We start from the raw sequence: 27,236 nt of genomic DNA on the forward strand, positions 1-27,236 counted from the left end.
TTTAAACTTTCTAAATACTTGAAAAATACACTTAGCTGCAGAGCTCAAGGAACACAAATCTGGTCACCAGCGCGGCAAACTAGATCTGAGGTCATGAAGGGAGAGCAGGGCATTATGGGTGAGGGGAGGGGCTGAGAGCTCGGATCCATAGCTGGTAAACCATGCCGGTTCGGATCCGATATCGGATCCATAACCCACAGGTTGCAAACAAATGAATCTCCTACTTCAGATCCATTCTTAAATGACAGAATGTTTATTAAGAACATGGCTATAGCTGTTACAGGTAAGCAATTAGCCTTGACTATAGACTCACAGCAGTGTTCCCAATGCCTAGCTAGAAAAATTAATTTTGTTCTCTGTGATTTGAATCAGAGATGTACTTTTACCAAATTTAAACTGGTGACTGGTGAGGAATATGTTCTAAACACAAGAGGGGAATATTTACAGCTACTGCTCTTCTGGTTTCTATGGTCAAGAGTTGGGAACTTATGTAGGACATTTTTAATCACTGTAGAACTCTGTCCACCACTGTTTTTGTGTAACAGCTAAAGTCAAGAGACTGATCAATTCAAACCCCCAAGTATTTTTGATGGTTACTATAGAATGCAATCTCCTATATACAGGTCTTTGATGGAGATACTGGATGCAATACCAAGTCTTTGAGGGCTACCTATTAGCATGAGAGCTGGTTTATGAACAAAGTACAGTTTTGTACCTACCATAAATGTAGATGTTTGAGTGTATACCCTGCTGCAGTCATCACACTTGGGTTATCCTGTCGTCAGGCAGTCCACATGATGTCGCCTGAATTCCAAAGTCTTGGTCCAGTCATTGCTGGCGCTTCTTCCCTGATGTCAGTGAGCCAGGGGTATATAAGAGGCATCCAACGCCATTTTCTTCAATCTTTCTTACAGGCAGAAGCAGTTCTAAGTGCCGGCACTAATTGTTTTACCTCTGTTATTATATTCACCGTCTCTGGTACAGTTGGTTTAGACTATAATTTCCATTTTCTACTAATTGCTTTTTTGGCAGCCACAAGAATTAAACTCAGCATGGTCTTACTGTGACTAGGCAATTCTAACTCTTTATTACAGCTCAGAAAAAGCATTACCTTAGTTACACCAATTTGCTTACCCAGCATTTATGATAAGAGTACTTCACTGGGAATTTTTTAAAGTCTGCCAACTCATTACACTCCCAAAAAATATGTTCCCAATTTTCTCTTCCCTATCACACCTCCAACATTTGCAATCTAACTGAGGAAAAATTCTTTGAAGTCTGCCTGGGGTATAAAAATACCTATGCAAACACTTCTAACAAAGATCTTAAATCTTCTAGACTTTGTTGCATGTTTGCAGCTCTACATATACCCCCTGTTGTTTCCTTGCAAATTGCTTATCCAATCTATATTCCCAATCCTTCTTAACCTCCACAGATTCCTACAATTATGCAATATTTTATATGCTGTACTAATCTCTTTTTCAACAGCACCTTCTGCTCTAGATTCTACTACAACTCTACCAGTGTTGGTCTTTCACATAGGATCCCCCTACTTCTCTTTGCTTACACTCTGATATCAGTCTTTGATAGGGAAGATTATCTCTAGCCTGCAGTCCAAATGAGTTCTTTGCCTCTTCCCATTCTACTAGCTTTTCCTCTCCAATTATTTGCTCCCAATACCTTGGTTCCTTTGCCATGTTTTCTCCAGTAAATTCGATCCCCCTCTTGCCTATTCTCAATACTTCATCGACAGTTAATTCTTAGAATACTTTTTGCTACTTTATGAAACTCAAACTAAACTACTAGGAGTCGCTGTTGATAGCAACCTTAGATTTGACAAGCATATCTCTGAAGTTATCAAGACAACCCATATCAAACTTGGCACTTTCTACAGGACCAAACAATTCCTTACCAACCCCACCAGGCAGGCCATTGCTAGGACCCTTCTGCTTTCCACCCTGTTATACGCCTCACCAATCTTTACAAACCTGAGAAAATCAGACTTAGCTAGGCTGGAGGCATGCTATACCAAAACAGCCAAATTCGCCATACATTCCCCACATAGGTCCCACCACTGTGTAGCACTCCAGCAGCTCAACTGGCTTAACTACCCATTCTCCTATATCTCCATCAAATATCCACTGTACATAATATTATCAAACCAGAAAACTGTCCTGCACTCCAAAACTTCATCCAGCCATACTCTAACATCAGAACCCTAAGATCCACACACAAATCCCTACTTACAGTCTCTAAATCTAATAACAGTTTCAGAGATGCCCTATATTCTAATTATACTTCCAAAGCTTGGAACTCCCCCCCCCCCCCACAGAACATCCTCAACACTACCAACTCTACCATGTTCAACATGTTCAAGTTTAAATGCTCTCAAACACTTGGGGACAATCCCCCTGTTTAAACATTCTCTCAGGTATCGATTATCAATAAGCAGAGCTTTGTATTTGCTCAATTATTCATAAAGTCTGTCCAATTGTCCCCAAGGGTTTGAGAGAATTTAAATATCCAAACAATATTGTAGCAGGCTCTGACTTACATTTTGAACTGTTGGAAATTTTTTAACAAATGTGGTTTGAACAGAGTGGTCATAAAGCAGAATGAACTCACTATGGCAGACTTGTATTAATCAATACCCAAATTATTAATGATCTTTTGTTTACAGTAGAATCTGAAAAATTTAACTATTATTCTGTTATGGACCAAATTGATGAAAAATGTTTTAGTATTATCAACAGAAAAATTAAAAAACTTGACAGAGATGTAAAAGAGTACAAGGAGAAAAGGTGTTATCCTATCCCTAGATAATTTAATGAGGCTAACACTGGGGTATATGAGACACGTGGAAGAATTTGAAGGCGACCAAAATGCGACTTTTGAAAGGGATGAGAGAATGCATAATATGCCAGACCTTTTAGAATACCCCCCACTACGTCACTCAGAGATTAATCAACCAAACCCCCCCCCAATATTTCCAGTCTTATCAAAGGACAAGACGAGGGGGACAGAGAGAGAGGGGACGGTTCTAGATTCTGGTGTAAAGGAAATAGTTAAGACTGGGTGTACTTACACCTATGACAGCTATAACATTTTTAATTTTACCAGTATGGAACTTATGGTAGATCATTTTACACTTTTCTCAAAAGGCTTTACGTTTATTCCTAACCAACCTTGTGATACTACCAAGTTGTTACTTGATTTTAAACTTTTTGTAAGGAAATTAACCCTACTAGTGTGTCTACCCTGAGAAGAAAGAGCAAATTCAATCCTCTCCTACACCCCCAGTTAAAAAAAATTGAACAGCTGGTTGAAAGGGAAATCTGCTCTAATTTGACTAATTTTAAAAGACATAAATGTAATTTTAACCATCAACAGCATAGGATTTTAAACCAGCTTAGGGGTGACAAAACTATTAGGGTTATGAAACCCGATAAGGGTGGAGGGACTGTTCTAATGGATATCATGAGTTATAAAGGCAAAATGTTGGAAATCCTTGAGGACACTAACACCTACACTAGAGTGTCTAAGAATGAAATTAATGTTGCCTTTAAGAAAATAGATCTTGCCCTTAATAACATGCTTATGGAGGGGCTTATAGATTTAAGTACCTATAAATATCTAGCTGTACCAAAACCCAGGATTCCCAACTATTTTCAGTATCCCAAAGATTAAAAAAAAAACAACTAGATCCCCATCTCAGGCCTACTGTGACCGCGGTGGGTTCAAAAACAGCACCATTGGCAACATTTTTGGATAGTAAACTTAAAACTTTATGGGGTACCGAAACTGTTCGCTTAAAGATTCTTGGGATTTTCTTAAAGATATTGACATCAGTAGTTCTTTTGAGTAAGTTATCTTTGTAACAATAGACATTAAAGATTTATTTTTCTGTTATACCCCACTCCATTGGTATGGAGTGGCTGGAATCAGCATTGACAGAAAAGGTTTCTATTTCAGCTGACAACTTGCATGTGTTATTACACCTGTTAGAGTTGGTACTAAACAATAATTTCATATATTTTTGCAATGAGTTTTTCCATCAAATTAAGGGTGTGGCCATGGACGCAAATTGTGCCCCCACCATACCTCCAACTGTTCCGAATTACTCGTTTTTTACCGGGTTTTGGGGTCCAAATAATGGGGTGCCACGATTCCCGAGTGACACCCATTCATTTCCGATTTTTTTCTTTATTTTTTCTTTTTTTCTTTTTCTTAAAAATTTTGTGCTTTTGTTGACATCATCGTGTGCGTGATGACGTCAGCTCATCAGGGCTACCAGCCTGTCGGAATCGAGCTCGTGGCACATGTATTTCCGGCTGGTTTCAAATGCTTTACGAGCAGGAATGGATGGTATAGAAGCTCTCCCGGCTGGTTTCAAATGCTTTCAGAAGGATTTATTTTATTCAGAATGGATTTATCACAGAGAAGTTACGCGGAAGCAACGGAAGGATTTATTTTATTTAGAAGCTCAAAGGATTTATCGCAGAGAAGTAAGCTGAGCCTTTTAGTTTATTTACTTGGAAGCATTTAAGTAAGCTAAAAGTGAGTAAGAGTGCGTGTGTTTTGCTTTACATTATTTGTACACAGAATGCTCTCACCCTAAAAGGTAGGACAAACTGTCCTACATTTTTTGACTTCTTTACTGTAAACATTTTTCTGCAAAAGTTCATGTGCATTGATTTATTGGTGCTGTAGCATCTTGCTTCAGTTTGCTTCTGTTTCTGGACTGGTACCGGCTCTATTTGTAACTGCTCAGACGTTTGCTTACTTTTTCTTTTAAATTAGTAACTGCTCAGACAGTATTTTGCATTCTGGTACTGGCTCTATTTGTAACAGTATTGCTTTAATTCCTCCTTGTAGCCTGTATTGCTTTCCCTGCTCATAGCATTTGTATTCTGGTAACTCCTTAGATGCTGTCTTATCTCATTAGTGCTAGAGAGACACATTTAGTCAGTTTGCATTTTTTTTTAGTAACGAAGGTGCGTTTGTATTGCTTTAATTCCTGCTACTCGTAGCATTTGCATGCCTTCTGGTAACTGTTCAGAGCTGCACTGTTTTTGCTCATTAGAGAAACGTTTAGTTTGCAGCTCATTAGTGTTAGATCAGATTTGCTTTAATTCCTGAATAGTAGCCTGTGTTGCTTTTCCTACTCATAGCATTTGTGTTTTGGTAATTGCTCAGATGCTGTGTGCTTCCTGCTCGTAGCAGTCTGGTAACTGCTCAGATGCTAGAGAGATGCATTTAGTTTGCATTTTCTGTTAAATTAGAAACAAAGGTGAGTGTGTGTATTGCTTTTCCTGCTTGTAGTTCGTAGCTCATAGCATTTGCATTCTGGTAATTGTTCAGATGCTGTGTGTGTATTTTGCTTCCTGCTCATAGATTATTTTTTTCTTTCAGAGAAAATAAATAATTTAGATTATAATATTTGGTTAACAGATGGCGTAGGCATATATGTAGGTAAATACATATTGCTTGTGAACTCACAAATCAAGTAACACATGGGATGTATAATATGCATATATACCAGTAGATTTAAATAACTTAATGCTATATAAATAGAAATAAAAAGACATTATTTTAGGTTACTTTAATTGGGATGGCAGAAGGAGAAAAATCAGACTTATGTATATTTTTGGAAATGGCGGACTCTGATGCTAAAAGTAAAAAAGCCTAAACAGTTTAAATAAAAGAACTGTCTGACAACTTTAAGACTAATATTAGTAAAAAAGTATTTTTTTTTTATTATGATTCATGGCATAAGATGACCATTTATGGCTCAGATAGTTTTGTGAAATATGATTAGAACTGTGAACAGTGTTAAGAAGCTTGGAAGATACTTACGGTAGATTAGAAAGTTAAATACAATAAAGAGTAAACCTATAGAAAAATGTCATGAGACGGAGGCAATATAGTTATGCTAAGAGAAAAAGAGAGGGGATTTGTTAAAGAAACAGAATGTGGGAATCATACCATTAAATGCCCTACTTGTACTATAAAACGCACATACTGCAAGTCACCAAAAACAAAATCCTAAGGTTCATCATCTCCCTTCCCAGTTAACATCATTGCTACACATTTAAACAAAAAAATGGTTACCATTTACTATAGGGTGTGGGCTCTGAGGCCATATTTTTGTCTGTTTTTCAGTTTGTTTGAAAGTTGGTATCCCATTAGAGTGGGTGGAGTTACATAATTATATATGCATAATTTATGTTAATCAGCGTACAGATTTGTACCTATTTTTGTGGGCCTTTGTCCAGATTTTTGATGTTTCCAGATTGAGAGGTATGGCCCCCACCCAAGCCAACATTGTTTTGGCATGGTGGGAGAAAATTTTATTTTGCATCTGAGTTCAGGGGATGTTGGTCACACTACAGAGGATTAGTGGATGATATCTGTCTACTTTGAAAAGCTACAGAAAGCAGATTATTTGAATTCCTTGAATATATTGAAACTACTACCAATTTTCTGCATTTCACTAGTTCTATCAATCATGAGAGGATGAACTTCTTGGATGTGACAATAGAAAGGGTTCCTATAGGAATAAAATCCAAAGTATTCCTGTACGGAAACCTTTACGAACTCATATTTACATTTTTATAATGCCCGCCCTTATTTTCAGAAAAAGAACATTTATAGAGGACAACTTATCAGGGCAAGTAGAATGACATCTTTGGATTCTGATTTTGATAACGATATGGATTTTTTAGAAGATATTTAGGGATAGAGGCCATCCCCCTTCACTACTGAAAGAGATTAATACTGACAAAGCATTTAAGGAAGACAAAATATGGTCCCCTTCTTGGCACTGGGTTGACATCAAGTGTAAACAACACCAAGAAGGATATTGGTTACGACCAAGATGCCTCAAGGAAAGCACTTACTACTGAGTTTAACCAAGATTCTAAGTTGGTGGGTGAAATTATTAGGAAGGAATGGGACAGGTTTAAGGTACTTACTGACCTGCCCTGTTTTGAAAATTACCCCATGAAAATTACTTACAAAAAAGGAAGAAATTTGAAAGAACTTTTTGAGGGGGTTAAAGTGCCCACTAAAGAGAATCTCAAAAGAACAGGTATTTTTAAATGTGATGCCTGTTCATAATGTTCTTACATTTTGAACACTGGTTCTGTAAAACTGGAGTGCACGGGGACAGAAATAAGTGGACAGTTTTTTTTCAAATTGCAACACTACTAGGGTTATTTAGTTACATGTGGTGGCTGCTTAGCCTTCTATGTAGGCAAAACTGAGCGGAAACTCAAAAGACGTATATGCGAACACATGTACTATAGGGTCTATATTAGAACATTGAAGTTTCAAAACTTCGAATGTTCTAATATAGAACCTTATTCAGCAAAAGCTGAAAATAGTAAAGCAACATAAAACAGAATTCTTTCCTAGGGAAAGAATGTGGTTGTCCGTTTCTGTTGCTTTGGTATTTTCAGCACTGTGGTGGAAAGTTACGGGTAGGGTTCAATTAAGTGTGCAATTGAGTGTGGGTTAGGGTAGTTAGGGTGCAGGTTAGGTATGTGTGCGATTGTGTGGACATGAGGGTTAGGGCGGGTTAGGTGAGTTAGGGTTAGGCCACGGGTTAGGTATGTGTGTGATTGCGTGGACGTGAAGGTTAGGGCGGGGTAGGTAAGTGTGCAATAGTGACGGACCTTAGGGTTAGGGTTTGGGTTAAGGTAAGGGGATAGTTAGTGGTGTGTGTATAGTTTAGTGTAGGGTTAGGTGTAAGATTTTAGGTGTATGTGTGTGGATTGCTGTTTGTTTGGTGCGCTTGTGTTGTGTGTGTGTGTTTTGGATCAGCAAATTTTTTCCATAGGAAAAAATTCACTGTTCTGTATGTTCGATGTTTTCAACTTTCGCTGAATAGGGTTCGATATTAGAACATTTGAAGTTCTGAAACTTTGATGTTCTAATATAGACCCGTACAATATTAGGACTAATAATGATAGGAACACCTTATATAAACACACACTAACTTGTAGTGATGCAAAATTTCTATTTTTTGTTCTTGAGAAAGTTTCTGATGATGTCCAGGGTGGTCTTTGGGAAACCCGCTTGGAATATAGAGAACTGTTCTGGTAGGTCTCCCTGGATTTCACCAGACCCACCTGGACTCAATGAGGATATTTCCATTAGCCCTCTTCTGAAATTACGTGCAGCAAAATTATAATATAGAACAATATAGAAGTTATTTTTCTCATACCAAACAGATGTTTGTGTGTATTTTTTGTTTATGTACATTATACAAAAAATTACAAACTTTGTTGATAGATGGTTAAAATACCCTAAGTACAAGGGACACTAGGTTTTCATTTTATTATCGTTTCAAATTATTTTTGTAAGTGTAGTTTGCCTTTTGGTCACCAGATGGAGACAATCCTGTATATTGTGAGGCTCCTTTAAATTGTTTTTTCAAACTGTATTTTATAACACTTACTAGTTTTTTTTACTAGTATTTTTCCAGCAGTTTTTATTGCATTTAAATTCAAATTTTGTCTTTTAACTTAGGATTTTTGATGTTCAGACAATTCTGTGTTGATGTTACAGGCTGTTTTAGAAGTGTTTTTAGCCATAGTTTTTCGGGTATACAGTGACAGTTTTATGAATATTCATGATTTTAATTGCCGATGACTGTTGATTGGTGGATTTAAAAACTCATCACTGGTATAAGTGGGCTGTTGTTTCTGTGTTAATTAATCTGATGAAGTCTGTGGACGAAAACTTAATTATCTGAGTGTTTATGTGAAAATAAAAGTTGCATTTACATATTTTCGGGCATCTCTGAAATGTGTTTTTTGTGGCCTTCTGAACTGCTTAGATTTTGTTCTGGTTTAAGTGTTGAAGGCTGCTTCCCTAATCTCTTGCCAATTTTAAGCCTGGTCAATTTTCCTGAGAATCAAACACTGTTCCTCCTGTCTCTGAGCTAAACACCTTAACTACCACGCCAATCTCCTACCCCAGAAAGACAGGTTCTACTAAGATCTGAACTCAGAAAGTACAGTTTTGTACCTACCATAAATGTAGATGTCCAATAGATATGCAACTGCAGTCATAACATATGGGTTGTCCTGCCTCACGCAGCCCTCGGTCGGCCGAATTCCAAAGTCTGGGTCCGGCGTCGGCTGGTGTCGCCTCCTCTCCGACGTCTGGAGTTTAAAGGCATCGGCTGACGCCATCTTCTTCAGTGTTTCTTTCCCCAGATGCCAGGTGCCCTCCTAGGAAGGCTAAATTTGATGAATGGATAAACAATTCCAGACATGCACAACAGTAATAAACAGATACACCATAGGAGATACCCCCAGCTAACAGGAACAGGGGGAATGGACCAAAAAGAAAGAAAAGAGGGGAAGGAGGGAGGGAAAATCCGACTGCAGTTGCATATCTATCGGACATCTACATTTATGGTAGGTACAAAACTGTACTATGTCCTTCAAGAATGCAACTGCAGTCATAACATATGGGTTGAATACCATAGCCAAGCTGGGGGTGGATGGAGCTAAGAAAAAGATGGTGTAGCTAAAATGCCCTGCAGGACTGCCGAAGCAAAGCCTGCTCGGGATCTGGAGTATAAAGGCAGGTTGTAGTGTTTGGTAAATGTATGCACGGAGCTCCATGTAGCAGCCTCTAGAATGTCCTTTGTAGCCACTCCTCTTAGGAAAGCTGTGGATGTGGCTATAGCTCTGGTGGAATGTGGCCTAATATTGGCTGGCACACTTTTTCCATGGTAAGAATAATAGAATCTGATGCAGTGTCCAATCCATTTTGAAATTGTTTGCTTGGAGATTGCTTTTCCTTGTATTCCAGCAGCATAGGCTACAAACAGCTGGTCAGACTTTCTGGTGGCCTTAGTTCTGTCCAAGTAGTAGCGCAGTTGCCTGTGTATGTCCAAGGTATGCAGCAGTCTTTCCCCTCTATTTTGAGGATTGGGGAAGAAAGTAGGAAGGTGAATAGCTTGATATAGAGACACCCTGGAAATTACCTTTGACATGAATGAAGGATTTGTTCTCAGAGAGACTCTATCCTGATGAAAAATGAGGAAAGGAGGTACTGCCATGAGTGCCTGTATCTCCGAGACTCTTCTTGCTGATGTGACTGCCAATAGAAAAACCGTTTTCCATGATAGAAATTTCATGCCTGAGGTTGCTGCTGGCTCAAAGGGAGGAAGAGATAATTTTTCCAATACAAAATTGAGGTCCCATGCAGGTACTGGTTGTTTTCTGGGAGGCTTGATATTCTTTATCCCTCTCAGGAACTGTCTTAGCAAAGGATGCGAGAACACTGGTGGATCACAATTGTATCTTGCTGAGATTGCTGAGGCATGAATCTTTATGGAAGAATATGAGAGTCCAGAATGAAGCATTTCCGCCAAGTATTCCAAAATCTGAGGTATACTCAGTACTGTTGTATCCTGACCCCTGTTGGCAGCCCAGATGCTAAATCTCTTCCACTTGGCTGAAAAGGTTTTTCTGGTGGACGGTCTGCGTGCTTCCAATAAGATGTCCTGCACTGCCTTGGAAAGATTGGAAGCAGGAGTTAAGGTAACCTCCAGGCTGTCAGATGTATTGTTTTCAGGTTTTGGTGAACAGTCCTGTAGTCAACAGCAACGGGTACCAGTGTTGCTTTGGCCAGTCTGGAGCTATCAAAATGCCTGTTGGTTGTTCTGCTTTGATCTTCAGGATCACCTTGGTCAACAGTGGCAGAGGAGGAAATGCATAAATTTTTAGGGAATTCCAGCTGAAGGAGAGAGCATCCGTTGTCCAGGCTAGAGCATGGTGGGTCCTGGTACAGAAATTTTCCAGGTGATGATTCGTGTGAGACGCAAAGAGATCTATGTCCGGTCTCCCCCATGTCTTTGTTATTTGTGAGAAAATGTGGGGTGCAGCATCCATTTGTGTGGATCCAAGAAATTTCTGCTCAGCTTGTCCGCCAGTACATTGTCCTTGCCTGGCACAAACTGGGATTGCAGGTGTATATTCAGACTCAGTGCTTTTTCCCAGAGACTCATTGTTAGTCTGCAGAGGGGGTATGAATGAGTCCCTCCCTGCTTGTTTATATACCACATGACAGTGGTGTTGTCTGTCCTTATTAGTAAATGCCCTTGCTGCAGTGATTTTTCGAAACTCTCGATTGCATGTGTCACTGCCAACATCTCTTTTTGATTTATGTGCAGATGTCTTTCCTTTGGTGTCCACTGACCTTGAACGCATCTGTCCTCCATGTGCGCCCCCCATCCATGGTCTGAGGCGTCTGTTGTAATTATTTGACCTGCTTGAGGTCTGTTGAAAGACATGCCTTTGTTTAATTGACTTGCTTGAGCCCACCACAAGAATTCTTTTTGCAGATATGGAATAAGTGGGATTACATCCTCTAGGCTTTGGCTGTGTTGGGACCATAAGCTTTTCAAATACCATTGCAGCTTTCTCATATGAAGTCTTGCCAAAGGTATCAGAAGGATGCATGATGCCATGAACCCCAGGGCCTGCAGGAGTTTCCTTGCAGTCATCTGGGAGAGCTGTGGTAGGCCTTTGAAGTACTCTGGTAACTGCTGTTGTTTTTCCTCTGTGAGGCAGGCCATTTGTGTTTGTGTGTCCAGTTTGGCTCCTAGGAAAATAATCTGTTGGGATGGCAGTAGTCTTGATTTCTGAATGTTGACTGTGTATCCCAAGGCCTGTAGTAATTGCATGACATAGTCCAAGTTTTTTATTAAGGTTTGTCTGTTGTCTGCTTGTATGACGCAGTCGTCCAGGTAGGGGTATATTTGAATTCCCTGGAGTCTGCAGTGTGCCACTACTGATGCCAGGCATTTCGTGAACACTCTGGGCACAGTAGATAAGCCAAACGGCAATGCTGAGAATTGATAATGCTCTGTCCCTGCAAGAAATCTGAGGTATCTTCTGCAGCTTTGTCTGATTGGGACATGCAGGTATGCCTCCTTGAGGTCCAGAGGGACCAGCCAAGACCCCTTGCCCAGCATGGGAAGGAGTTGCTGTAACGTCAGCATTTTGAACTTTGGCACAATGAGAAAGGTATTTAGGGTAGACAAGTCCAGTATAGGCCTCCATTTGTTTTCCTTTCTTGGAACAAGGAACAGTCTTGAATAAAATCCCTGGCCTTGTTCCTGAGGAGGTACCTTTTCTATTGCTTTTATACTTAATAGCTTTGAAATTTGAATGATTGTCTCTGCCCTTTGATGGTGTGGCAGGTTTGGCATGCCTTGTCTTGTAGGTAAAGTATGGAAGTGGAATCTGTAACCCTTGTCTATTAAATCCAGAATCCAGCTGTCCTTGGTTAAGATATGCCAGTTTTTTGAGAATAAGGATAATTTTCCGCCCAAGGGTGCTTCTCTCTGAGCCCTTGTAGGCGGTATGAAAGTCAAGTCATTGTGATTGTCCTTGTGGTGCAGCTGGACTGGCTGCAGCACTTCTTTGATTTGTAGGTTGCCATTGGCGGCCCCTGTAGGAGCCTCGGTATTGACCTCGGCCACGCCTGTTCTTTCCCCTTTGAAACTTGTCCGAGTCTGGGAAGGACCAATTCTTTGAAGGCCAGTTTCTACTGAATCTGGGAGGCTGAACCTGGAGGAAATCCTTGACTGTCTGTACTGACTTAGCTTTTTCCTCAATGGACTTCAACACATCTTGTGCATTAGCACCAAAAAGCTTCTGTTTTTCCAGAGATGCAGCCAGTAACTTTACTTTGACATGGTCTGGCAGTGGCTGATCTTTTAACCAAGCATGTCTACGTATAACAGCCCCAGTCATAGCTGCCCTACATGAAGCTTCCAATGCATCATAACCACACTGAAGAAAATGATTGTTAACCTGCTGAGTGTTATGTATGTGATCCTGCAATGCCTTTCTGTCAAATGGCTCAGGAGAGGCTAACTTTTTCTGTAAATCATCCAGTAAAAAATCCTGGTACTGAAACATATGAAAAGGGCAGTTAAGTGACCTCATGGCTAGGGTGGTGGAGGTATAAACTTTTTTACCCCATCTCTCCATAGACGTGGCTTCCCTATCCGCTGGCAAAGGATTCTTGGCAGTGGAGGTAGCCACTCTCTTGGGACCCTGTGAAATAGTTTCTAAATCCACGGTGTGGGCCTTAAAGAGATGTTTGTGAGTGTCAGGGACTCTGTAATATCTGTCTGGCTTGACAGGAGCAGGGGGGAGAGAATCAGGGTTAGCACTGGAATCGGAGAAGACATCATCCAAAACATCCATCACAGGAGGAATAGCTAAAGGTCTGTGCTGGGGAAGCTTGAGGAAGGTACAGAGCCTTTTCCTGGAATCAGAGAATTCCTGACCCTGCCATTGGAAATGTTCCCTCATTGAGTGCAGGACTTCACCAAACGAGAAATCCTCTGGAGGAGAGGCAGAGGGAAGTGATTCCTCAGCATCAGAGTCCTCATAGGCCTGGAAGGATTCTTCTTGAATATCAGAATGCTCAGAATCCCCAGAGGCCTCATCTGAAGAGAGGTTCTCAGCCTGCTCAGTTCTAGGCCTTTTCTCTGCAGGAGGCTGAGAACCTCTGTCTGGGTGAGGCTGAGACCCCCTGATAAGGGAAATAAGGTCTGCAGCAAGAGACATTATCTGTTTATCCGAGGAGGGGGCCTGGACAGCAGGTTTAGGATGGGCTTTGGCCTGGCTGGCGGCCTTAGCACGTGCAAAGGCCTTGATGGACATAGATACAGGAGGCCTAGCAGCCCCACGTGCAGGAGTGACCTTGTCCACCGGAATGGTGTCGGGTAAATCAAGAAATTCGGTTTCCAGAGGAAAATCAACAACCGGCACCGGAGAGGTCTCCAGGACCGAAGGAAGAGTTAACGCTGTGTCGTCAACCTGGAGCGGTTGAGTTACCGCTTCTGCAGGGACCGAAGCACTAGCGGAGGGTCTAGGAGTAGTATCGGTAGAGGACGCGGGCCGAGGAAGCCGGTCCCGGTCCTTCCGTTTTTTGGAAGATTGCGCTGTCGGTTGATCCGACGGCATGATATACGCAAAGGATTCACCGAAAAAGTCTTCAGCAAATTCTGCCCGGCGTCTGAGAGTGCGCTTATTAAAGCAAGCACAGGCAGCGCAGGCCGAGACGTTGTGGTCTGGGCCCAGGCAAGGAAGACAGTAAGAATGGAAGTCCTTATGAGGTATTTGTTTACCACAAGACAAACAATTATTAACTTTCTCAATTTGTTCTGACATCGGCTGAGGCAAGAAAAAATGTTCCCCAATGGGGTACTTAGCTTTTAGATGACTTCGGTACTGAAAACACAGGAGCTGACCGACCGGCACTTGCGAACTGCTTCTGCTTCGGGCACCGCGCGGCAAGAAAGACACTGAAGAAGATGGCATCGGCTGATGCCTTTATACTCCAGCCGTTGTGACGTCGGAGAGGAGGCGACACCAGCCGACGCCAGACCCAGACTTTGGAATTCGGCCGACCGAGGGCTGCCTGAGGCAGGACAACCCATATGTTATGACTGCAGTTGCATTCTTGAAGGACATCACTGGATTCAGAGTCCAGAGTGCTCGATCTGTGCCTGACGTGTAAAGCCATGTCCAACCCAGAATTAATGGACATGCTGCACCTCAGAAAATCCAAATCCCATCGAGCTACATGCTCGAGAGACTTGAACCTCAGCACTGAAATAAATAGGACATGCTGGAGGGACAGATTCATAACCCAGAGGCTCCCTTCACTCTGGAATAAAATCCCAGTCCAGGTTAGGCAGAGTCCCTCATTGACTCTCTTCAAGAGGAATCTTGATGAGTGGATGGGAGATCGTAGGTTTACCCCGGGTATCACTTCTGTGTCACTGCTAGACAGAGGCACAGTATACTAACCTCAAAAAAGGGCATAGCAAAATTAATTTAAAATGGGTGGCGAAAGCCAAACACATTCTGGCTAGGCTTATAAATGCCCTAGGGCAGATAGCCTAGTATGAACCTACGAACCTATAACCATTACTCCATGGAACCAATGTGGACCACTTCAAAACCCTATACCTGTACTCAGTCTCCTACAGACTGCTGAGAGGCAATCTGTAGCCTTGCCTAAAAAGCATCCCTGCACATCTGCAAAACAAACAGCATCAAAATTACCCAATCTAGGAACCTAAACCTCATCTGCAACATAAATAGGAGATGTTGAAGTGACGGGTATGTATCTCAGTGACGACTCCTTCACTGGAACAGGTATTCCATCTATACAAATCAGAGTTCTTCCCTAATCCAATTTAAGTGCAACTTGGACCAATGGATGGGGAAGTGGAAATTTTACTTCTGGCCTAGCACCTATGTCTCTGTTAGACAAAGAGCCTATGAATACTTGAACACTCATGCACAAGCTTACATATACCCCTTAAATAACCCTAGGGTATCAAAACTTGTCAGATCCATTTGAGAAGGATGGCTAGACTTAAAAAGGACCCCTGGGGTCATTAGCTTAGTAATCACACATGAGCCTATGTCCCTGTTAGTAAGTTCCATACTGATGGACTCCATTGTCTTACAGATATGAATGAGGTTCTGTCCTCAAGTACTGCTAGATAAGACTTCAGCATTTTCAGCTTTGCCTGGATGGATGCCCAAAACATTTTAACTTCTGAAACACCAGAGGGCAGCCTTTGGGATACATTCAAATAAAATGTCAGGCCCTTCTCCATTTCCTTTCTTATTGCCACTTTATTTAAAAAAAACTCTCCATTTTAGCGTCTATTCTTAACAGTTTACTAATAATTACTGATAATAGCGTGGATTTTTACTTTAATAACTTCTAGTAATAACTGACATAAAAATAAAGTATTCAGCTATCTCCTTCACTCAACTGTTGTCAGGCACTGATGTTTAAATTTTTAGTAGTCCTGGAGCTTTATTAAATATGAATTCCTGAAGCCTTTTAAAGTATAAATTCTTGACCAGTTTTGGTACACCTTCTCTGACAATGTGGTCTCATTCATCAAGATGAATCCACAAGTCAAAGATGGAGCTCAGAATGCATCTCCATTGCAATTCTCTCACAGTATGTCTACTTTATTTATTTACTGATTTATTAACAAAGTAGATGGGGTAGTTTTAGAACCATTTTCTGTCACAACCCAGGCACCGAAGCAATTATACAGCAACAACTTGAATTTTTTTCTTACATTCAGAAAATTACTATATCCGTTGACAATACAACATATTACAATCACTAACACAGCCAACTGAGAAAAAAATTACATTGCACTGTTGAACAGTACAATTTCTTGTTTACTCATTTGACAGCAACTAACATTATGTTCTAGACATTCAGTGCAACTTAAGATGAATTAGCACATTTGACAGAGTTATACAAACCTCAAATATAAAGAGTTAAGAGAAAAAAAGTTTTCTGTATACATCTTTACAAGTTTTAATTTAACTATATAGTGTAATTGGATCAGTGAGCTCAAGAACATTTAAAAGTAGTAGTTTACACAGACTAACCATCATCTTTAAAACATGAGCAATGACTAGGTCTGCTTGGATAGCTTCTATTGGCACTACAGCTGTAAACACTGTAAATACCACATCTAGCAGGAAAAAAAACAATAGCTACAGCTATTTGATTTAAATTCAACTTATCATTTTAGCCAGCTTCACTAGCATAGCGGGATAAAGCCTGGTCTACAACTCAAGTAGCCCAAGTTCAGTTTACAGTCAGACATCTGTTGAAACTGTGGGGTAGGAAAGGAATGAAGATTTAGATAGCTAATCCTTCTCAGGAAGAGAAAGGGCTGTGTGCCTGATGTGTGTGCACGTGCGCGCGCACACACACACACACACACACACACACACACACACACACACACACACACACACACAGTGATAGATTCTCAGGTGCAGACAAGAGACTGCAAGAAGGTCCAACAAGGGAAGCAAGATCAACTGATCACGTCACATGCAGAGAGTGGATGTGGATTGCTAAATCCCACTACATGCCAGCCCCTTGGATGTCAATCAGCAAGTACAGAAGAACAGGTCTTAAAACAACAAAATCTCACTCACTAATTGGATGAGGCTCCTGCACTCAATTCACTTGACTCTTACTCTTACAAAATGAATGGGCCACTGAGCTTTCACCTCAGGAAACACACAGGTCCACTGGGTGCCCAGGATGGACTGGCCAGAAGGTTGTCAAGGAGACTGGGTCAAAGAAAAAAATCCATCTGACCATTTTACCAGCACTATCACATATTACACATCTCTCAAAACAAAGTACAAAATAAGCAACACTGGAGAAGGTAATTTACTTACAAGTCTGCAGCAGTGTGGCTGTGCTGGAGTGGTAGGCTAAAGCTGCTAGTTGGCTCAGGTTGCTCTGTCTGCCCTTCTTGTTCCCGTGACTGTTTTATCAGCTCAAAAATAGGTGAATCCTAAGCAAAGAAAAAAAGTAAAAAGTAGTTAGTTGTCTGAAGTAAGCACCCCAAGTTTAAACAGAATATATATATATATATATATATATATATATATATATTATAATTGGCACTGCAGTGTAGTGATGCTGTCAGCACAGATTCTTGACTAGGCACCAAGGTGAAATAATTTTCATGCTTAATACCACTAAACTGTGGAAGAAGTTAAAGTGGCCTTGTTGAATAATCTCCTCTGAAAGATTCTGGACAGGCCCAGTTACAGGGTGGAATACTGCCTACAGACAAAGTACGTCACAAGGTGCAGACTCAAAAAAAAAGTTAATCATAGTAAATAGCAAATAAATAAATCAAAGACGGACCTCAGAAAGCTCTAGATAAGATTCTTCCTCAATATGCAATTTCCCCATCTATACAAAAAAATCTTTTTTACTTGTCTCTGCAGTAACAAGTGCCTCACACCTGCTAGACAGAAAGCAGTACATATTACAACCAATACTGTATCTCAGTAATAATTGATAGTGATATTTCAAGGATGGTATAGCATTCAAACTTCATCCCTTGTCGCTTTCTTGTGTGGAGCTTCACGTATTCTCCCTGTGTATGCAAAGTCTTTCTCTGGGTACTTTGGCTTCCTTCCACTTCCTATCAACATGTCTGCAAACTACACTAAAATTCCACAACACATCTAATATACGTTTTCTTTGTCCTTGTGGTCAGACTCATAGCCGAAAAGGGTACAGAAAAAAACAGATCACTTAACCTAGTCAACAAATAAAATAAAGGTATACAGCCAAAGAGGGAAGACTTCACTGAAAAAAATGATTATATAGGATTCAATCCTGCAAATATTCTAGCTACTAAATAATATGATCTCTGATTCAATAAAACATAACCATGTTAATTCAAACAGATATGGTAGCACTGAAATTGCAGAGTGCAGTGTGAACCAAACCATCCGTGCAGAACAAACCTCTACATTTTAGAAAAAAGAATTTATAAAAAATAGACAATTGTGGTAAAAACCTGGTCATTTAAATTAAAGATTATAGGTTCAAAGGTTAAGCTTTCAAGTTCACAACCTACATACAGGATGTCAAGCAGTTTGAGTGACATACCTTTCAGTTGATATTTTCTACTTCCCACACATATAATGCTTCCAAAGCTTAAGGACACCTTCCAAAAGACTTAACCACTGTACAACTGAAGGAAAGCAGAATAAAGTCAGTGGTTAGGGCGCCAAACCTTCACAGATGTCTGCCTCAGAGTAAGGTAGGCTAAAGCCCCACTAATTACATATATACTAGGAAAAAGAGAAAATAAAAAATATCCACACCATGGCAAAAAATACAACTAAAAGAAAGGGGATTGAGGGCAGGTGTCCTACTGTAACAGCTTTGAACATCGACAATTACTGTAAATGTACTTAAGCTGCTGCACTATATTCATAATATGATCACTGTGGTGGTAGCCTTAGCTACAGGGGTTGATTACCAAAGTTTAGAAGTTTTGATATAGATCATTCCCTTTTCTTACCTTCATAAAAGATAAACAGTTGGCCAGAACTCCTGAAGGAATTAGGCTTGTCAATGTAGTATCTGTGTTGCTATTTTGTGTAAAATTCTTTCTCCCTTACTATTTGTTATTCCGGAAAGAAACAGATTGATTTATTGGCTCAAAGAAAACTCTGAAACCACTTTAGGCTTAAATGAAGAATTTGTTCTTAAAGTTATCCTGCCTTTGTGAAAAATGCGACTAGACTGACTCGCCACAAGAGCTTGCAACATAGTTTTCTTGCAGAAGTTATAGCAATTAATAACACTGTTTTCTAAGTTAAGAACTTCACATCAGCTTCATGACCCAGTCTTAATGGTAAATGTGTAGTCCTAGTACAAAATTAAGATCTCAAGGAGGAGCCACCAGTCTTCTAGGTGGAAGGATATGCAAAACCCCTTTCAAAAATTCTTTGACTTAAAGCTGGTAGAAAGGGGGTAATCTATGGACAGAGAAGTAGAAATGACTGAAAGGTGAATCTTTATAAAAGAATAGGAAAGGCCAGTAGAATCACAGACATCTGAGCCTCAAAAGGATCCTGGTACTTACTTTGGCACCAACTAGGAAATCTTTTCCACTTACCCCACATAGTTTTATAGTAGCAGGTTTCTTAGCCTCCTCTAATACCTGTTGCATGTCCTCCAAAAACAGCTACCTAAAGGTATTAAGATTTTATTATCCAGGCAGTCAGTTCAAGAAGCTGAAGGTTAGGGTGTATCAAACAAAAAACGATCTTGTGACAAGTCCATTCTTTGAGGAAGCCTGTGATAATTGCAACACTGTTGGAGATAATTATCCTGGGACTGTGCTTCTGAATTTGTAGAAGATCCCCGGTTATCAGAGGAAAGGCATACAGAAACATTTCTGTCCATGAGAATGAAAAGGTATCAGTCTTCCAGGCCTTTGTGCATGGAGTCCAGCAGCAGAATGTCTTTAATGATTTATTTTGAATGAAAGCATACAGATCTCTATGAGGAGTTTCCAACAGACGAATGATGATGATGATGATGGTGGTGACAATAATAATCTTATTTGTTCCCAGGTTTAGGGAGATGGTCCCTTTTCAGGGGCAACCCAAGAACAATGTCTGGTTAAAGTGATTTGCTAAAGGTCACACATGAGGCAAATGAGGGCTAAGGGAACCCAACTCTGTATCACAGGAACTAAAGCTCAAAGCTGTAACTTCTCTTCCAACTGTCAGATCAATTCCTGGAATTGCTACATTTCATGGGAATCTGTCCTGGTCATGCCTAGCTTGTTTGTGACAATATTCTGCTCTTACAGAACTTTAAGTATCCTGTAGGGACAGACCGTGTTGAGTTGCTAGCTCCCGGTCTACCATAATTAGTCTGAAAAGGGGGTAGGATCTGCTTCTCCCTTGTCTGTTTATGGATCACATCACTGTGGTGTTGCCCAAGATTACTAGCAGAGGGCCTATAACCCAAATACGATTTAGATAACTAAGAGTATTTATTAGAGTCTTCATGTCTGACATTTGTGTGTTTCAGTCTGTCCTGCTACTTCCACTGCCCCCCCCCCCCCCCAGAAACAGCTCCCCAGTTAAAGTCCAAGGCGTATATGCTTAAAGACTAAGTAGAACACAAAAAGGAAGATTTGGGCCCACATACCGTAGTTAGCACTCTTTTCACAAATCTCAGTACTGGAATCTGATATGATGGGGAGAACTGGTGCTCAAACCAAACAGATTTGAGGAACCACTTGAAGCTGGACTGCAAGGGAAGGAACAGGAAACTGTGGAAAGTCTGACGCAGTCAATGTTGACAAGTGAAAGGCCAGTGAGTTCCCATATGACAGAGCAACGGATGACACAGGATGAAATTGAAGAGAAGGTGACACAGGAAGATGCTATAGAACTTTCTATATAATGCCCACAGGAAATGGAAAACAAAAAATCTGCTCTCACTTTAGAAGAAAATGAGCTAAGAGAAGACTTGCTTGATTTAACAGACATAGACATATTAAGATCAATAAAAGAAAGACTGCAGAAGGTCAATAAAACTGAAAAAGTCAGAAGTTTGTTAAAACAAATGAACACAGTAATTAGCACTGCCCATAGAGATCCATGAGATATAATAGAAGTAAACAGGATATATTACTATGCAGCAAAATTAATAACTGATAACATTCTACCACAAGAACACAGGATACTCAGGTACAGGAAGGGGAGAAATCGAACACCATCATGGAAGTATCGAACAGAGAAAACTGCAAAGCAATTAAGATGAGAAGTGTCACTGTTAGAATATAGGAGAGGGAACAGATCAACAAAAATACTAAGATAGACGTGATAAAAGCAATGAGCAGTATTAGAACAGACCGGGATCTATCATACACTATCACAAATAAATGAAAAATCTAAGCATGGGCAGAAACACTTAGAAGATGCACAGTTAAATATAAAGGAAAATTACAAAATAATCAATTTACTGATGACCCAAAAAAGTTTTATAGAGAACTGGGAAACAAGGTAAAAGGAATTGAAGACTGCCAAAGAAAGAAGAAAATAGATACATAGGTTCATAGGTTGGTACTAGGCTATCGGCCCTAAGGCCTATGCAAGCCTAGCCATAACAATTCCCTGGAAATTTTTTCCCCACAATATTTACTTCTCTGGGCCCCTGTCTAGCAGGCCGACTGACATGATCCCCGGGGTGAATTTCCTATCTCCCATCCAATCATCAAGGTTCTTTTTGAAGAGGGTCAATGAGGTGCTCTGCTTGACATGTATGGGCAGTCTATTCTAGAGTATGGGGAGTTGAGGATTGGGATCTCTTTATGGGAGCATGTCATGGAGCTCAGCCAACAGCACCTCCTTTCCTAAGCAGAGATAGACTCACAGTAGAGAGATTTTCACAGAGATGATATGCAGTTTTTTTTAGCTGTCAGCATAAGGGCTAATTTTTAGGCCTGTGATTTTTGTAGTAAGGTTTCTGTGGCCTTCCATTTGTGTATGATGCACATACCAAATGATGTCAAATGATGCATTATAGGTTCATTATAATCCTTAATGATAATAATGACAGGGACAATTGGATGTACCAAATGACCTCTTTTCTGGATAGTGATATTTGTGTTGAGGTGGTGTACGAGACAATTGTGGCAATGTGGTGATCGAAAATGTGGACCACTGTCCAGCCACACTGATGTCTTGTGTCCACACTTGTCTCTCATCACACTTGCCATGTATGTTCTGCAAACCAAATGTGGGTTTTTATACATCTCCTTGGCATTAAGCTGGCAGCCTATTCTGCTGGCTCAGACTCTCACTGTAGTACCCTTTGGTTGTAATATTTTTGTAGAATATCCACATCATTTGGGAATTGCATATGGCTCCCAGTTTGCAGTCATCTGCAAACTTTGTTAGCCAGGTCCTTTAGTGTTTGCCTGTACTGCAGAGAAAGAGTGGTGCCAGGAGTGGTCCCAGGACTGTACCCCTAATTTTTCACTTGTTGTCTGCTGCTAGGAGCTGAATTTTGAGCCGGTTCAGTTCTACAGTATGGCAGTAAGGCAGTTGCCAGCTGAACGCCCATCAAGTAACCCAGCTTTGCTGCGCCCAGCTTGATTCCAGAGTGGGGATGGGTGGGGGAGTGTTGTTGGCTGCCATATTATAGGCTGTGGGACATGACCTCCCCTTACCCTCGCCCACAGCTCTGGAGACCACTCAAGAAGCCAATCAGATTCAGGAGACAAGACCTCTCTCCCTTAACAAACTCCAAACTGGGTGGGATCCAATGTCTGAGGTGTCAATGTCTTGCTAATAAGTTCCCATGATAATGTGTTCCCATGCCCTTTGCAGATCAGCTTGTGCTGACTGATGGGACGGTAGTTCCCGGGATCCAAGGTGGATCCTCCTTTGTGGAGCAGGATAACTGTAGCTGTGCGCCACTCAGTGGGCACGAAGCCTGAGGTGAGGCTATGATTAAACATGACACTTAGGTGGGGTGCCAGTTCATTTTGTAGTTCATGTAGTACACAGCCTGGGATGTCATCTGGTCCCATGGATGTTGTATTCTTAGCTTTGGGGAGTGCTGTTTCTACCTGTGTGGCTGTGATTATCGGAATTTGGCAATCTTTTGGTATTGAGATGGGCCCTTTAGGGGGTGAGAGGGGAGTGAAGTTGGCACTAAATTGATCTGCCAGGATATTGGCAATATCCTTGGGATCAGTATATTTAATGCCATTCTGTTGTAGTTCAGAGCAGATCTGAGCATTGCCATTTAGATTCTAGACATAACTATAGAATGCCTTGTGGTTGTCTTTGGAATCTTTGGCAATTTTATTTTCGTAACTAGCTTTTGAGGATTTTATGAGGGATCTCAGCTTTTTACTGAGGCTGGTGAGGGAGTTTTTTTGCATCCTGGGATTTTCCTCTTTTCTGCAACAGTTTCTTCCTTCTGTTGAATAGTTTGTTTATAGCAGGGGACTACCAGATTGGCTTCCTTTTTTTGGAGAAGAGCATCTTGGTTCTATTTGGGATGGCACGATTCATGCACGAGTGGATGTACTCGTACAGTGCCTTAGTGTAGGATTCTGCAGTCAAACATCCAGATCCTGTCTGCTTGGGTGTTGTGAAGTTTGTCACGTCTGACTTTAGTAGCATGAAGTTGGCTTTGGAGAAGTTTTTTAAGGAGGTTTCCTTACTGGGGGATGGGGGTGGGATGTGGATGTCAAGGGTGATTTGCTTATGGTTGGACCTGACCAATGAGGGGGTGACCACTGGTGTGGAGCATCTATCTCCCATGTTGGTAATGACCAGGTCTAGGATATTGGAGCCCCTAGTGGGAAAATGGATTAGTTGATCCAGGGCATTGGAATTTATAAATTCCAAGAACTGTTGGGAAAAGGAGTTGGTACCCGAGTAGTTTTCCCAATTAATGGCAGGGTAGTTGAAATCACGTAGTATTAGGGTGTTTGGTTGTATCTTAATATTTTCCAGTATGTTTAGGAAGGTGTAGTGAGGATCTTGGGCTATGGTGGGGGATCTGTAGCAAGCTACAATTTGGACTGCAGTCTTACCTAGTGTTAGTTGCACCTGGAGAATTTCAGATGCATTGTGTTGGGCAACTAGCCTGGAGGTGTGAATATCCTTGGTGAATATGGACACTCCTGCACCTTTAGTGTTTCGGTCTTGGTTTTGTGGCCAAAAAGTGTGGTAAGAACTGTAGCCTGGTATTGCAGGGGTGCTCTCTGCAGCCTTGAACCAGGTCTCAGTCACTGCACAGATATCGATGTTCTCCATTTTTAGGAGTGCCTCGAGAGAGTGCATTTTGAGGTTTAGACTTCTAGCATTGAGTAGCATTACCTTCAGATTTTGCATGCTTGTATCTGTTACAGTGGTGGTTTTATCCTTTGAACCTTGCCTAAAAAAGGCACTATAGGGGTGGCAAGTGCTTAAGCCAGTAACCTGAATCCCAGGGGTGACAGGTGCAGACCATCTCTGGGAAAGCATCGTGGTTTGTTGATCATGTCTTCCCAGGCAGACAAATACTGGATCCCCTTTGAATGACACCAGAAGCTTAGCCAATTGTTGAAGTCAATCATTTTGTCCTTATACTGTAGTATCATTCTGGGTGAAGGCAGGATGCTACTCAGAGCTAGGGTCATACGTGCCTGGGTCACATGATCCAATAGCTCTTCCATGTCTCTTTTCATGTAGTCCAGGGAGGTACGTCTCAAGTCATTTACTCCAGCATGGACAATGAAAGAGTCGTATTTGTACTTGTTGTGGAGTGACTCGGGTGCTAGGATCTGCCACATAACGCATGCACTCGACAGGCAGCTGACTGTAATTTTCTCCTTGCTCAGCCTGGTGAGTGGGACATCAGTGTGCCTGATTATAGAGTCACCTATGATTAAAGTGTTGGGTACATGGTCTTGCCTTAGGGGCTGCTGTTGGGTGGCACACTGGTGTTGTGAGCTGTGTGTCACTTTGGTTGTGACTGGTGTTTGTTTGCGTTTTGGCTTCGGAGGTCCTTGTTGCTTGGTCAGGTTAATGTTAAGGGCTTCCGCATATGTGGGTTTAGTGTTGCTATGTGTGGGAGTTGATGGCGTGGGTTTTGAAGGGCTATGAGTTGCTAGAGGTGAAATGCAGGTGTTAGCCTTCTCCTCTTGACTGTCTAGCACAGTCTTGACCGGAGAGAGCTTTGCTTCCAGTTTGACTATGTAAGTGCATCTCTCACATGTTGTAGTGTTGGGTGGTAGGAGGAGAGGATTGTCTGTGTACATGAGGCAGTTGCCGCATTGCCCCAGTATGCCCAGATTCACCAGGTTGACAAGAGAAACCACCGGAAGCTGACCCTTGGACATGCCTGTTTAGGTGCTTTTTTGTAAGGTTTAAGAGCTGTTTTCCCTTACCTTTGCAAGGTACTTTGCAATTGTAGGCTGTCTATGAAGATCCTGTAGAACATAATAAAGATGCTAAATGAATAGAAGTCATCAAAGAAAGAAGTTTAAAGGTATAGGATATGAAATGGGATGAAGTAACAGCCAGCAAGATTGAAACAAAGTTAAGAAAAGCCTCTAATTGGAAAACCCCAGGCCCAGATGCAGTAACTAACTTTTGGTTAAAAGTATTAACATCTTTGCACAAAGATTTAGCAATGAGTAAGAACTATTTATATGCGCACTGCAAACAGACAAACAACCTGGCTAACAATGGGAAAACCAATGCTCCTTCTTAAGAGTGAACCTGCAAGCTACCCTAAAAATTATAGACCAATAACTTGTCTTCCAACAACATATAAACTAAAGATGGGAATTGATGCCAAAAGAGTTTTTAGTCATTTAGAAGAAAACTTAATTATGGCAGTAGAACAAAAGGGCAATAAAAAAGTCATATGGAACAAAGGATCATTTGTTGTTAAACTCATAGTGTAGAACTGTAAAAGGGGGAAGAATCTAAGTATGCATGGATTGACTACAAAAAAGCATTTGATAGTATCCCACATTCATAGATAAGAGAGTGCTTAAAAATTTATAAGATACACCCTACACTGATCGACTACATAACAGTAACCATGAAACCGTGGCAGACCACTTTGCAATTAAGTCATGATAAAGGGCAAATTATAATCCCAAGGCTAAAAATTCAAAGGGGAATATACCAGGGTGACTCTCTGTCACCACTGCAAGTCTGCCTTGCCCTTAACCCACTAAGCTGTCTACTTAACAGCTTAGGCCATGGCTATAATTTGGTTCCTAGAAAACATGTGTAAAGACTTCTCATCTTCTCTTTGTCGATGATTTAAAACTGTATAGCTCATCAGATGAGGAACTGAAAGTACCACTGCAAGTTGTCAAAACTTTTTCAGATGATATAAGAAAGTCATTTGGTCTTGATAAATGTGCAAAAGCAACCTTTAAAGCAGGAAAACTACAGAACCAGGAAAACAGCAGTTTGGGACAAAAATATGATATAAAAGAACTTGAGCAAGAGGGCGTGTATAAATATTTGGGAATTGATGAATGATTAACAATAAAACATGAACAAATGCGAATAAAACTTAGTAAGGAATACTTTGGAAGACTTAAATTAATCTTGAAAACACTGTTGACATCTAGGAACAAAATCCAAGCTATAAACCAATTTGCTATTCCTGTCCTAACGTACAGTTTTGGAGTGACTGACTGGCCCCCAAAACATGTTGGATAAATTAGATAGGAAAACATTCATATCTGCTGACCTCAAGACCCAAATGTAATGAAAGTTTTGAAACATGAGGAGAATAAATCTAAGATGACTTCTCTGCTTATTCTAGCAGAAGCATATCGGCGTCAAGCAGGAATGGAATTCAAACCAGAAGTAGATAAAAATAAGGTAGCTACTGAATGTGCTAAAAAACGAAAGAAAAAATATAAGGTGAAGGGACCAGACTGAGAAGGCAAGAAATGCGGAAAATGCATAAATATAGTTGCAAGTATAGAAAACTTCTGGAAGAACCTCATGTTGATCAGAAACAAATGCAAGAATGGTTAAGGAGAGGCAAATTCAAACCAAGAGATGAAAGGTTAACATTGGTAGTCCAAGATAGTGGGCTACGTACATGCTGGTTTACAAAGTCCATTGAACATGTGGGAGAAACAAACAAATGCAGGTTTTGTAAAACTGAACTGGAAACACTTGCACATCTTGTTGCTGGCTGTGACATACTAATGGCAGAAGGACTGTATACCGAAAGGCATAATAATGTGGCAAGGCTGTTACACTGGGGATTGTGCAAACATTATGGTACTGAAGTGGCTGAAAAATACTGGAAAC

The 27,236-nt window shown here is 40.8% G+C and overlaps 1 protein-coding gene across 2 annotated transcripts in view; it reads right to left on the reverse strand.

Annotated features, from left to right (window-relative positions):
* The window catches only part of RB1 (RB transcriptional corepressor 1), a 3,440,561-nt gene that overhangs the window by 458,235 nt on the left and 2,955,090 nt on the right, over positions 1–27,236 (reverse strand). For both annotated transcript variants that reach the window (XM_044073175.1, XM_044073174.1), the window contains exon 18: positions 17,289–17,407. In XM_044073175.1, coding sequence (XP_043929110.1) covers positions 17,289–17,407 — 119 coding nt within the window. The remainder of the gene's footprint in view (positions 1–17,288; positions 17,408–27,236) is intronic.

This window comes from Protopterus annectens, chromosome 5.part1 (genome assembly GCF_019279795.1).
Source record: "Protopterus annectens isolate FY-2018-M chromosome 5.part1, PAN1.0, whole genome shotgun sequence".
Taxonomy (NCBI): Eukaryota; Metazoa; Chordata; order Ceratodontiformes; family Protopteridae; genus Protopterus; species Protopterus annectens.